Raw genomic sequence first — 14,016 nt, forward strand, 5'->3', positions numbered from 1 at the left:
TTACCACTGAGGCATCTAGAGAGCGAATTGGCAACTTGATCGATAGCATACGATCAGCACTAAGAGATTAAACAAATATGACATCGGTCACTACATAGTTATCAACTAATCGCCAAAATGAAGAGGTTAGTATTATTTTAAAATCCTGCTTAAACTATGACGGAGAGTTTTGCGATTGTATTTAAGTGAAAATAACTAGTAAGAGAAACTTGAATAGATTGGTTTTAGAGCAAAAAATAAACATTTTCGGGTAAGTTATATTCGTTTATTACATTCCTTCTCCTTTTTTGTTTAATGGAAACTGAATATCATATGTACACCGATTTGTCTGTTGCATTTTTCTTGGATCTTATTTCAGCTATATTGAATACATAATATATCTAAGTGACCCCTTATTAATATAGAGAAATAATCAGAAGACCTACAATTTCCATTTGTTAAAGTTCTTGCATTTTTATGGATAGGAAATTTAGTATCATGCCGTATATGCACACCGATGCAACTCGACTTATGTATAGACTAACAGACGTTGTGTGCTACACTTTGTGCTTAATCAATCCAGCGGTGCAAAAATATCATAACCGAATAGAAAATTTTCTTGTTAAAGCCCGAACACTTATGCTTGCAAATCAAGCGTATATATACAGATATACAGACGGTTAAACTTATCCGAACAGGGATGTGTAAGTATAAACCATGTGTAGGTGCATAACTCACAACAGTCCGTACTCACTTGACTTTTAAATACTACGTAGTCTTGAAAAAGGATATAAGACGTCAAGTCTTGGTTGATATATATATATATATATATATATATATATATATATATATATATCGGAAATCACTATGCCGTTAGAATAATAATTTACTTACATTTAATATGTTTATTTCAGTTAATGTAGAACAAATGGTATGATAGGCAAGTGCAGGAAATTCATTTAATCGATCACATATACACAATATAGATGCTTGCCTGGATAAAAGGTAATTTTTCAATTCGAATAATGTAGCATTACGATTTTTTAAACGACTAGACTGTTTTATTTCTGTATTAGTCACATCTAAAGAATAGTCACACACATAATGTGATACTTCATTCGATGATGATAATTGTGTTAATCGATCTAACCATTGAGGACGTTTAGATCCTGAATAGAATGATAAGTGCAGACAGAAATGAAATAGAATAAATTCATGAGATTTTGAAAATCAACATTTAGTTAAAAATTGACAACAAAAAGGATTTGATACTTTTAAAATTCTTAACTCACCAAGTGAACTAGGATAATCTGCAACGTGTTCAATGATCACTTAGTGTGTTATTCCGAACACAAAGTGATTTTTCCCGTCCATTTAGTGGGTCAGTACTACATATTTAAGTGTGGTTTTTACTAAGGATTTTGTTTTAAGAAGCTGGATTTGCAATTGATTAGTGCATAACGGGATGGAGTTTGAAGTGAAAGGTACTGGGTTCGAGTCCCGGACCGAACACCAACTCTACATTCAGCTGACGAGTCAAAAATGGGGTGAAAATCACATTCTGTATCCCACTGTAAGCCACCATCCATCTTTGCCTGGGAATGCTTGTGAATTACTGGCAATATCATGACAATCCGTACAGAATGCACATATTCCAAAAGAGACTGATCAATCGCAGTCCTGAACATCAATAGGAGGATTCAAACAACTAACGAATTACGACTAACTACCTAACGTATTGATTGAATGCCTAGTTTAATATTACTGTATTTTGTATTGAAGACAAATCAGTCTTAGCCCATTCGTTTCATTATTTCGTCTCTTGCGATTCATCTTAATCATGAATAGTGTAGATGTAAGTTAAGATTACAAACCGATTCACTTTTCGGCAATTCGTACTGTTTACTTTTGGACAGAAGATTGAAACTGATCATTTATTTCTCGTTGTTTCAATTCTATATATTTTCATAGTTGAAATCATGAGTCAATTGAAGCTAGACCGCCATGGAGAACCTGGAATCACTGGATGGCCGTTTCGTCCTATTATGGGACTCCTCAGCAGTGCGCATCCACTATCCCGCCTCGCGAAATTCGAACACAGGACCTACCAGTTTCGCGCCAGAGCACTTAACCGATAGACCCTTTCTGTTCTATATATTTGTTTAAATAAGTACGTTAACTAATATAAGATTAGATTTAGATCATTTGATAAATATGATGTTAACAGATCTATCAGTAAAAATCATAATACTGTTTTAATATTCTTTTGACAGATAAACATATCAAACTATTAAAAAAGAACACTAGAAAACTATTGAAAATTTAAACAAAAAATTACCTACCTTGTTGTGTTGACGCTTGAATACATTTAGAAAGTAATTCAGTTGCTTCACGATACTCATGTAAAGCATGTTCGTGTCCACCGAGAAACAAATACATATGTGCTAATTCTTCCTGTGTAATTGTCAAAGAATTATAAAAAATATAAATAGGTATACATCAAAACATAAATTGATATTAATTGAATAATTAGTGACAATTATAGGTACATGGTAAACATTATCAATTCCAAGTAAATTTATGTATCCAAGATAGAATTTTATCAGATATTGGAAAATGAGCATAATTAATTTAAACACTATGACGAAATAGGTTACTGGGATGATGAGTTTAAATCAACTAATCAGATTGAAGATAGCGGTTTTTGAAATTTGGCACGAAATATAAAACACAATTATGAATAGCTTATTACTCAAAACAATGGTGTTCGACTATATTTCATATTTTGATTGATTTTGAAGAGGATGTGATTGTGTTGAAATTGATGAAACCATTATCCGCAAAACATTGTTTAATAGAGGTAGAAACGTAAAAGTGAATTGATTAGGTAGTATCTTGGTAAACTTCCACCATTACCCAATTAAAATGCATGTGATAACAATGAAGTATTAACCACGCAAAAAAAATCAGAAATAGTAAAATATACACAGAGAGTTTTTACAAGATTAGTGAATTTATTCAACTTAATTTTAAGTCCATTAGGATTGAATTTATAGTAAGAATGATATAGGAATTCGTCCATATGACTTCATATTATTCTTCTTATGGAGCCTGTAGATGACTGACATTTCTACAAATCTTCTGATAGCCCCCAAATGCCCTGGTACGGCCGAGAGTGGGGAGAGTCCGCTCTCCCTCTCCAAATGCTCTCACATAGCCACGCGAATATATAGCCTCTGACAGGGAAGTCTTACTCACTGCCTTCTAGTGGCATTACTGTTGTTTATGAAATTGAGAGGACGAAAAGCGAATGCCCGGAACTTTAACCGGGTTGATAGACACGGAAAGTTCACCTAGGGGAGTTTGAAAACCCTGATTACAAACCAATGGTGCACATGGGCTCCAGTATCCTGAAGGAACGAATGGCGTATGAACCAATTGTTGGTCACCGGCTACCATGGGACTGCATTTCTTTACGATGCTCCACTGCCTTGTGGACTAGACCTTTAGGTCAAAGGCTCCGATTGTGGCCCCTTAAGAAAACCACCTGCTTCAGTCTGGACACCTGGGCAGTATCACAGTCCTCACACAAATCAAATGAGATTTACTCGGCGCATATTTATCTGGTGCTTCCTTGTACCAATATTTATGTGTTTAAATAAAATAAAATAAATAAAATCTGATAGCCCATGTTCTTCATTGTTTCAGGCTGGATATAATTTCTAATTACGGATATGAGAATTACCGCACTCTACTTGGATATTTTATTTTATTTATACACATAAATATTGGTACAAACGGGTACCAGATACATATGCGCCACACAAATCAAATGAGATTTGTGTGAGGGCTGTGATACTGCTCAGGTGCCCAAACTGAAGCAGGTGGTCTTCTTAGGGGGCCACACTCGGAGCTTTCGACCTAAAGCTCTGATCCACAATGCAGTGGAGCATCGTAAAGAGATGCATTCCCATGGTAGACGGTGACCAACAATTGGTTCATACGCCATTCGTTCCTTCAGGATACTGGAGCCCATGTGCACCAGTGGTTTGTAATCAGGGTTTTCCAACTCCCCTAGGTGGACTCGCCATGTCCACCAACCCGGTTAAAGCTCCGGACATTCGCTTTTCGTCCTCTCGATTTCGTAAACAACACCCCCGCCACGAGAAGGCAGTGAGTAAGACTTCCCTGACAGAGGCTATATTACGCATGGCCATGTGAGAGTATTTCGAGAGGGAGAGCGGACTCTCCCCACTCTATTTGGAACATACTCTAAATGACCTCCTCTGTAACGTTATATCCCATATCCCGAAAACTGGTTAATTAAATTAAAGAAATTACTACTCGCCCAATTTACGTTTACATTTCTGCTTCTACTAACCGTGTTTTGCGGATAATGGTTTCATCAATTTCAACACAATCACATCCTCTTCAAAATCAATCAAAATATGAAATATAGTCGAACACCATTGTTTTGAGTAATAAGCTATTCATAATTGTGTTTTATATTTCGTGCCAAATTTCAAAAACCGCTATCTTCAATCTGATTAGTTGATTTAAACTCATCATCATAGTATAATTTGACAATACTTTTTATTACCTTTCTATCTAAATACTCAAAATAATCCCATGTAAAGGTTGAACATGAATCGGTCAGCATTTGTAAATGTACATCATAATCAACAATAATTGACATACAAGCTGATATGATAGATTTACGAACAAGATAAGTTAACTGATTCCATGATTCATTGAATAGTTTCTCTTCAGCTGAATTAGGTGCTGGTACTTCTAGAAATTGTCTTTAAAAGATAGAAAAAACTGTATACATGGATTATATCATATTAATATATGTTTACTTTGATACAGTGATTATCTAAGCAAGGAATCAAGTAAAAACAAGTTTACGTGAAATGTAGAATTTAAAAAAAATAGTCAGATTCTTTGGGTTGAGAATAGCAATAAACTCGGTTTACAAAAGTGATTCGAAGCCAAATGGTTAATGAAGAAAGTACCAAATAAACAATGTGCCTAGTCAATGGAATACAGCTGAGTACTACATTTCACATCAATATGTTGATTGGTTTCAAATAATGCTGATCTCTGAATACCTATTTTACGTTTCACTATGTCTACATAAACAATTACTCAATGGTTGATTAACTAAATTTTAAGTATGAACGATACATATACCATATGACGTTGAGAAAAACCCTATGACAATTCAGGTCAAAGATCTAATAAACTTCGCAATATGTATTTAATCTGAAGGGGGTTTTGTGGAGATTTTGGTAATTTCATATGGTTGAGGAGTCCCACAATAGGACGAAACGTCCATCCAGTGCTTCCAGGTTTTTCATGGTGGTCTAGCTTCAATTGACTTATGATCTCAGCTATATAAAATTACTAAAATCTCCGCAAAACCCCCCTTCTGATAACGATCATATGCTCACTAGTGACTGGCTCCATGAGGTAATTCCTGGAGTTCTAGTGAGAAGCAGTAACCAATGGAGCTCAACCAGGAAAACGCGCGTCCTGGATTCCACTGCTAGCCACTATCCATCTTTGATTATAAAGCTTGTGACTTCAAGCAATATTGAGGAAGTCCGCACAGGATGCAAATATGCCAACAAGAGACTGATCAATTGCAGTCCTAAATAACAATGGGAAGATACAAGTAAACAACTCCAAGTGAATATAATCTTATTTAATTTATTTAAACACAAAGATTGATACAAAATGGCAACAAATAGAAATGCGCCACATATATCGTTCGGTTTGCGTGAGGGCTGGGATACTATCCGGGTGCTCAAACTGAGGCAGGTGGTTTTCTTACAGGGCCACACCCTGAGCCTTTGATCTAAAGGTCTAATCCACAAGGCAATGGAGCGACTTTAGGAGGTGCAGTCCCATGGTAGCCGGTGACCAGCAAATAGGTTCGTACGACATTTGTCTCCTTACGATCCTGTAGCCCATGTTCATCATTGGTTTGGAATGAAGGTTTCCCAACTCCTCTAGGTAGATCCTCCGTACCCACCAATCCGGTTAAAATGCCGGACATTTGCTTTTCGTCTTCTCAATTTTGTAAACAACAGTAACTCCGCGAGAAGGCAGTGAGTAGGACTTCCCTGGCAGCGGTTGTATGCACTTAGCTATGTGAGAGCATTTAGTAAGGGAGAAATGACTCTCTCCACTCTCGGCCGTACCAGGGCATTCGGGGGGCAGTATATTTGAAGTGTGACTGGCATTAAAGCCCATGATAAGTATTTCGTCCTATACCAAAAAGTCGATTTCAAGAAGATTCGCTCAGGATACATGTATGGTGACAGGAGTTGATAGACCTCAGCAACATTTTCGAACCATTACTAATCAATACAAAAAGTTCGGTGTCTTTTTCGAGAATACGCAACCAGCATATTACTTTTTTCTATTGTTGCGCACGAAATGCTAAACAACTATCCAATTAACAGGCTTTTGTACATTTCCACAATCCTATAAGCAGACAGAAAATGGAATACACATTTGACCAGTATAGTCCAAGATGAGATATACATACAATATGAACTACAGTATAATCTTATGGTTTCAGAATCTTGAACTAGGAAATTGAATAATATCACTATATTTATGAGCGGTCTGATATTGCAGATTTCAAGTGATAGAGTCAACGTTCGAAAAATAGTATGCGTTCACCTGACATCAAGAGCGATAACCACAGGGAACGGTATAACTGATGAGCTTTAGAAAAAAATGGAACACCCGACACTTTAATTTCAAATATTTGTCTCTTCGAAATCAACATATTGAGTAATCCGATATAACACACTAAACAAAATGAAAAACACCAATCGTAAGACTTACCGGTCCCCTGTACGAACATTAAAATCACTTTTAATTTTATCAAGTACATTTGATTTTTGCAGAATTTTCGGTGTGTTATACTGTGGATCAGAATTGACCATAATAATCAGCCAGTCAAATACATTTCTGGCACGTAAATGACCCAGCCAACTACCGATGGCATTCCGTCCACCATGTGATGTATAATGGGAAACATCCTAAGATATTCAATGAAAAATCAAAAGATCGAAGTTCTAGTTAATTGTTGAATATTTAGTAACAAAACAGTGTATGATAACAGTATTAAAAAAATAATGAACAGTTATATGCTTAACAAAACAACTTCGTAGGATGACATATTTGAAGTTCGAAGCATACATTGTCCTTTTGACAACAAACATCCACATCAGTGTGTTGGCAGTTCACTTTTTTTAATTCAAATTTAGAGTTTCGATCGTGAATAGTTCAGAGTACTAATATATTTGATCCATCTGTAGAATTGTACCATATAAATAAACCACATAAATCCTCGATAGATAAAGAGAATCATCAAAAAACCAAAATTAAAAAGTTGAAGGGGAAAGCGATTATGGATAACAGAATGTTAAGAAGTAACGTAGCAGTCAGAATGAATCACAGCAAAACAGGTCTACTTATCTTTGGTCATACATCAAATAATTTACAGTTGGTTGAATGGTGAACAACATCGTATATGTCAAGTTCTTCTTATTGCTTGTCGAATTGTATTGATTGAGTTGCAATGTAGTCACTAGTCCAAGGTTTATTGTTGACTACCTCAAATTACTATCAACTAATTTATTACGTCATTAGTGTTTCTACTGTCTAGCAAAAATGGGTCAGAAAATATATACTTCCATACATGTTATTCAAATTACAGCTAATTATTTCATAGAATGATACAAGTTAATCATACAACTATGAGGAATTTACTTCCTAACTGTTGAGTCGGCTTTCGGAGAACTTCGACGGAGCCTCCAGAGGCCCAAAAAGGAGCCGAAGAGACCCAGCCAATCAGAGTACGATGGAACATTCTAGAGTTCCAACGTGGCGAGCTACTATTGGCCGGTAACATAAGATGTCGTTAATGGATTGGCTGAAATAGGATGTTGATTTAACATACGCTAACATCTATAAATACCTGTGATTTTCTGTAACAAGATTGAACCTTGCAGTAAAATGTTTCTCTCATACTCGTGTTTTCTCTCTGGTGTTCAAGCCGCTGAGTAGTTCTAGCCTGGGGTTACGGAACTAGCTTAGGATCTGAATATGGCGTTCATAATCGACAAGACATATCACTAACCCCACTGTAAATGATATTACATCACGAGACAAACATTAACTAAATATTTGCAACACATAATCGGTAATATACAACACATATGATATTCAGCTAGAATACGCAAAAATAACCAAGGTCAAAAGTTGGAAAGGGTTTTTGAATCTTAATAGAAAGCTTGTTATTGATTGTTATATCCCCTGGTGACTTATGAACGATAACTTTTGAGGACTATTCATGGGCATCTATACGTTATAACAACTGGCGACGGGGTAAAAAAAAAAAGGCTCTAACTTCTTATCAATTAGAGTTGCTATTCCAGCGACAAGAGCAGCGTTTTAGAAAGAGTCAGTTGGATTTCATTGACAAGTTACACACAAAGCTGCTGAATCAACCATGCTTTGAGGGTGCGACGGAAGATGACGCATTAATTTCTAAATTGCGTACAGAGCTGGAAATCGATTGCAGAACGAATGAATATGCCGGGGAAAGCCTCAATGAATCCGTGAAAAACAGTAGTTTAAACGCAGAAGTAGCAGTCATACATGATCAGCCCAGTAGTCCAGTACTACCTGTTTCAGAGACACGCCCTATAAACGGTCCAAATCCTATTATTCCCGGAAAAGGACGTGCAAACAGTGGATTATCCTGTTCACAGAAAGTAAATGTCTTACTAAATGCCGATGAAATTGCTGCAGTACCCGCCCACGAAGACACGGGAAACAAATCAAGTAGTATAGTGAACACAGTTGCGCCAAATGAAACTAGTCATGATGCGAAAAAAGTTTCAAATGAATCTAATGATCAGGATTCTCTAATTGTTCTGCCAGATTTCGATTATTTTGGTGACTCACATGTTCCTGTTGAAATCTCTTATAAAGATGGCAGAAAAATGTCGGATGCATTAAATGATAATCAAGAATCCAATACGATTTTCATAGATACCGATTATGATTCATTATCTACTAATGAGGTGCCGAATAAAACCAAGGAAACTTTCAGAAGAATCAGACGCTGGTGACCTCAAATCAATTGTCGTCGATCCTCATGATCTAGTCAGTTCTAATGGATTCTCTGTTAAATGTGACAAACATGTTTTATATAATGTCACATTAATAGTAGCTTGGGTATATGAGGATCCAACAGTCTTTCGTGGGGGAGGATGAATTCGAGAAATTTAAAATCCGGATATCAACTCCGGATTTCTCAAAAAGGGGAGGTGTTATATCCCCTGGTGAATTATGAATGATAACTTTTGAGGACTATTCATGGGCATCTATACGTTATAACAGTAATCACTAATACAGTTCGAAGATTCCGCAAGTTTTTACTGTCCCTTATTAAACCAACAAGATGATAAACAGTTTTTTTTCAAACAAAACATCATTTTCATTAGTATTGGTTATTCGAATCTTCGCACTGATGTTTAAAACTACAACTAGTTAGTCTCTTTTGACGTATGTGCATCCAGTGCGGATTGCCTCAATATTGCCATTAGGTCACTAACACTTTAGATATGTGTTTACTTAATTGAGCCTACTAGGGCTAAAAAGAAAGGTTTAGATACAACTTTAGCGGAAAAACCACGTGATTTAGCTGATTAAAATTTCTCTTTACACTTTAAAGTATATTACATTTTCAGAGTAATTTTAGAGTGATACTTGGGTTAAAAATCATACATATACCTTTGAACTTACTATTCACCCTTTCGTATACCAATAAAAAGGGAATTTTAAGTTAATGGACCGGAATCCTTTACTGTGAGGTATCCATTCATTTGATCAAACAGTCATATGATTTGATATCTCATTACACGTAGAGCAGATGTACATTTTATCAGCCCCATGCATCAACAAATATTCACCCTAATACGCGAAATGCATCATCAGGCACAATTAAAATGTTATTTAACATGGTCAACCGAAATATGATTAAACACACCGAAGGATTTGTATCAGTTAGCTTTTTAACAAGTTTTCAGGCTTCCACTAGGGCAATTAATAAAGGCACATAAGTTAGATGAATCATAATATTACAAAAACAGTGAACGTTACCTACATTTGAAGTCACATAAATATAAAGTAATGGTTGAAATGTACCAACAGGTCGAATAGGTCTTCCACTTGATAAAACTTTGACGTTTGACTGCAACTGGCTAACACGAAATCTTGTAAAACATGCTCCTAATCGTACAGAATGGACCATTGACAGTTTCGGATGTTTCCATACCACCTGCTGACTCCCCAAAGTTGATAAACAGCGACTTTCGAAATAGGGCAGAAGATTTTCATCACCAGCACCTACATTAAAAACAAATAAAAATCTCTTGAAATTAAAGTGATGTTTATGAGTTGAAAATAATTAAAGCGAACGATAATGAAAAAATAATGACATCCTTTCCAACAAAGTTTAAGCAACACTCACGAAAATCTGATCCTATCAAAGCTACCATTCTACAGAACTAAATGCGGTTAGTCATTGCGATGGCCTAATCAAACACTTCTTAGGGTTTCTTGAAGACCAGAAGCAACACGTTTCAGCTCCGACGGTGAAATTGTGCCAGAAAATGGCGGCAGCGTTGTCTTCTTCACAAATCACAAGCAACTGCAGTGACGCTACTTTCACACGCATGGAAGGACTGGTTATGAAAAGTCAGTTCTATGAATAGTACTCTCACTTGCTTCATGAATCCTAGGTGCAATTGTTAAAGTTTAAGAAGTACAAGGCTACGTTAACAAAGTGGTAATGTTGCTTGAGCATAGTAGAAACCATGATTCAGTAAAAGTTTAGACTTTTAAACACCCACTTCATTGTTCTGGAAATGCTTGATACAGGTAGGATTAATGACTTTCAGAAGATGTATTATTTTCTGGAATTAGATTAGAAAGACTTGAAGGTACTTTTTCCTTCGTATGGTGCGATGAAGTTAGTCAGTCACAATGTAGAACTTCGTACGTACGTACATCAGTTCGAGTTGTCATACCACATTAGCACAGAGATGCAGTTGTCGATTCGAATCCCACAGTGGTAGAAGTAGTAAGAGTATAAGCAGTAATCCGAAAAATTAGGGTTCGAAGATGTTATTCAAGGAGTATAATCCAGTGAAATAAACTTATATAGAGAAAAAAATAGGGACATGAAGAATTCAGAAGATTAGAATTTGGCAGAGCACAAAGAGTGGGTGCACCTTCGCCATTCCAAACGATTTTGAGCCATATCATTCAACGTCTCTAACCATCAGTTGTTATCATCTCGCGGATCCCAACCAGGTGTTCTACACCTACCAGCATGGCTCAGTCCACTTGTCAGTGACTTCATGGGTTTGTGCCACGTTTTGGTCTGGCCGCCCCTAGCTTTTTTCCAACCTACTCCTACACCATAAAACATTGCACGTCGGGTGCAATGAAATAAAGAATAATTGCAAATAATTGGCATTATTAGGCTCTTCACCACTTTGTGCACAAAGTCCAAGAAATGATTCAACTCAGTGACTTTAAATGTCATTAGACCTGATTCTGAATAGGAGCTAGTATTGAATCCACTGTAGCTTTCTATTGCATGCTCGATAAATTGTATGATGCAAATCCCAAGTGGTAGGAATCGATCTTTATTTTCCTTTTAACTTAATCTAGATTTCAAACTTCACTTAATATTATTTTCACCGTTTTATAAGCATTACTTAGTGTCGAACTTTGTATTGTACAAGAGAGAAACCTTGAAATATTTCTATCTTACACAATGATACCAGTTCCAGCTACCGTGCTCATGTTATAGCATTTAACTAATCTATCTCGACTCTAGTGTGAAACCAATGAGGATGAGATAAATTTCAAAATAAATTTACCTAAATGTTGATTTCTACAGGTTGACCAGCCAAAATCAACAGCTGATGAGATACAACATTAAAATTGCAAACAACTTATATCATTAATAGGCAAACAAACCTTAGTGTAGTGAGTTCTACTTCAGGTGTTTTATAAGATAATTATCAATTCAAGAAGTTAGTCTTTGAAACAAATGTAACAAAATCCTGAGAATATAATATTAAATAGTTGTTTAGTGGAGAAATTCATATTTCGAATGACTTACATGAAATAACTGGTTTCAATATAAAGTCCATTTAGAGTGAACTGAACTTGCTAGTTAAGCAAGGGTGGTTTCTAATGTTGCAATGAATGGAAGAAACAAATTTGTAGTTTTGTTTTGATAAGAGTGTGAAATATTAGCAATCTGACAGTGACACCTAGAAATTTCAAATGAAGCAGGTATAATTTTATAACAATAAATTCTGTATAGTTACGTATTTATGTTAGAATATCTAAAAAGAAGTCGTAAATTACTCAGAAAAATGCCATAATGATAAGAACAGCTTTTGTACGCTCAAGTAGAAACTGAATATGTTTACACTGCAGTAGGCTAGTACTCAGCCTTCCAGAAAGATATTAGCCAAGAGCATTCCGCTTGATTCAATCAAACTGAATTATCTGGAAGTTTTAAACTTATTGTTGAGCGTCTCATATTTCAGAGTTACTGAATAATCTGAGGTAAGATAAAGGCTATTCAAATTGTCCTTGATGTCAAGCGTTTATGATTCTAGTGAGCTCCAAAGTATCCAATAGTAATGTACATCCTTAAAATTAACACGAACTCGGACATGAGTTGATAGTACAAATTACAGGAAATGATGAAATCTGCGAACCTAAATTGTCATATGTTGAAAAGTGGAGTGTAGAAAATGTAACACGTGTGTGTAGCAGATTAAGTGCTCCATATATGTTTATATAGGTATTTAAGACTGAATGAGTCCGATTTGTAGGGTTTTAGTAGTTCTAGTTACTGGATTTTCTGGATGTATATGAGACAGCTGAAGTTATTAGAAGTCTCTGTAGCTGAGATAAAAATTGATTGCATTGGTCTACGTAGCTTTATTTGCAATTTTAAAGCAGTTAATACTTTATCAGTTTGTAATTACGTGACAGTACAAACCATAATATTGAAAATATATCTCCGATGTCTTTATAGTATATATTACAAACCAGGCTCAAGCGCACTATAAGAGATACTACAATTTACTATATTGTTTTGTGTCTGGCCTAAAAGAATCTGGGTTTAAGGAAAGCGTTTAAAACTGTGGGTGAGGATATCTGAGAATTAAAGAAAAAAGTGAACCGATTACGCTAGCACATGGAATGCACTTACATTTATGAGTGAAAACAACTGATAACAATCATTGACAGAATGTACTTAAGTCGATTCGACAATCACAACTAGGAAATCTAGTATGAGATCTTAAATCCGTCACAATGCAGTTACTCCAAACTGTAAACAGTGTGAACATATCAAGCGGGTGAACAAAAGGCCCTTGTCCAATATCTTTATATCAAGTTTGAATCTTCTGGTTGCCTTGCACTCGCTTCCTGATGTTATGGTACAGTCCCAGGTCTTTTGTACCATCCAAAGCACTAGCGCCAATGGATTTGATAACCAATTAGGGACTAATTTGTCTTGGATACAAATCAGTGGGTTTGTTCTAGAGTAGCAGGGTAGCTAAGACTAGCAACTGCCACATTACTGAGAAGAAAATTGGTTTGTTGTGGAATTAAATAGAGTTCAGGGAAGTAAAATGAAGATAACAGTTAATATCTAATACCTTTGTTACGAGCTTGTATAAACCGATTGATTTCTTAGGGATCACTTCTTGTTGTTTCGGTACGGTCGCGGATACTTGGCAATGTCCATTGGGTGTTAGTTTAGCCGCTCGATTGAACTAATTCTACTCAGTTCGCTAGTTATTTGTCAATTTGTATAGTTTGTAATTTGAGTGAGTGGGTTCGCCTCAGGGCTGTAGGTATTCTTAATACCTGCAGCCATCATATTACCAGGCAGGATATCGGTTGGTC

General features: G+C 36.0%; 1 protein-coding gene across 1 annotated transcript in view; it reads right to left on the reverse strand.

The window, feature by feature from the left end:
* The window catches only part of Smp_158830 (putative transmembrane protein 1/tmem1b), a gene marked incomplete at its 3' end in the record, with an annotated part of 39,135 nt that extends 25,670 nt beyond the window's left edge, over positions 1–13,465 (reverse strand). Inside the window, exons 1-7 of the mRNA XM_018796497.1 lie at positions 13,316–13,465; positions 12,206–12,359; positions 10,175–10,416; positions 6,841–7,037; positions 4,580–4,781; positions 2,322–2,433; positions 870–1,148 (exon numbers count right to left, since the gene is read on the reverse strand). Of these exons, the coding sequence (XP_018651633.1) occupies positions 870–1,148; positions 2,322–2,433; positions 4,580–4,781; positions 6,841–7,037; positions 10,175–10,416; positions 12,206–12,236 (1,063 nt within the window). The 5' untranslated portion in view covers positions 12,237–12,359; positions 13,316–13,465. The remainder of the gene's footprint in view (positions 1–869; positions 1,149–2,321; positions 2,434–4,579; positions 4,782–6,840; positions 7,038–10,174; positions 10,417–12,205; positions 12,360–13,315) is intronic.
* Positions 13,466–14,016: the final 551 nt, after the last annotated feature.

This window comes from Schistosoma mansoni, chromosome 4, assembly GCF_000237925.1.
Source record: "Schistosoma mansoni strain Puerto Rico chromosome 4, complete genome".
Classification (NCBI taxonomy): domain Eukaryota; kingdom Metazoa; phylum Platyhelminthes; class Trematoda; order Strigeidida; family Schistosomatidae; genus Schistosoma; species Schistosoma mansoni.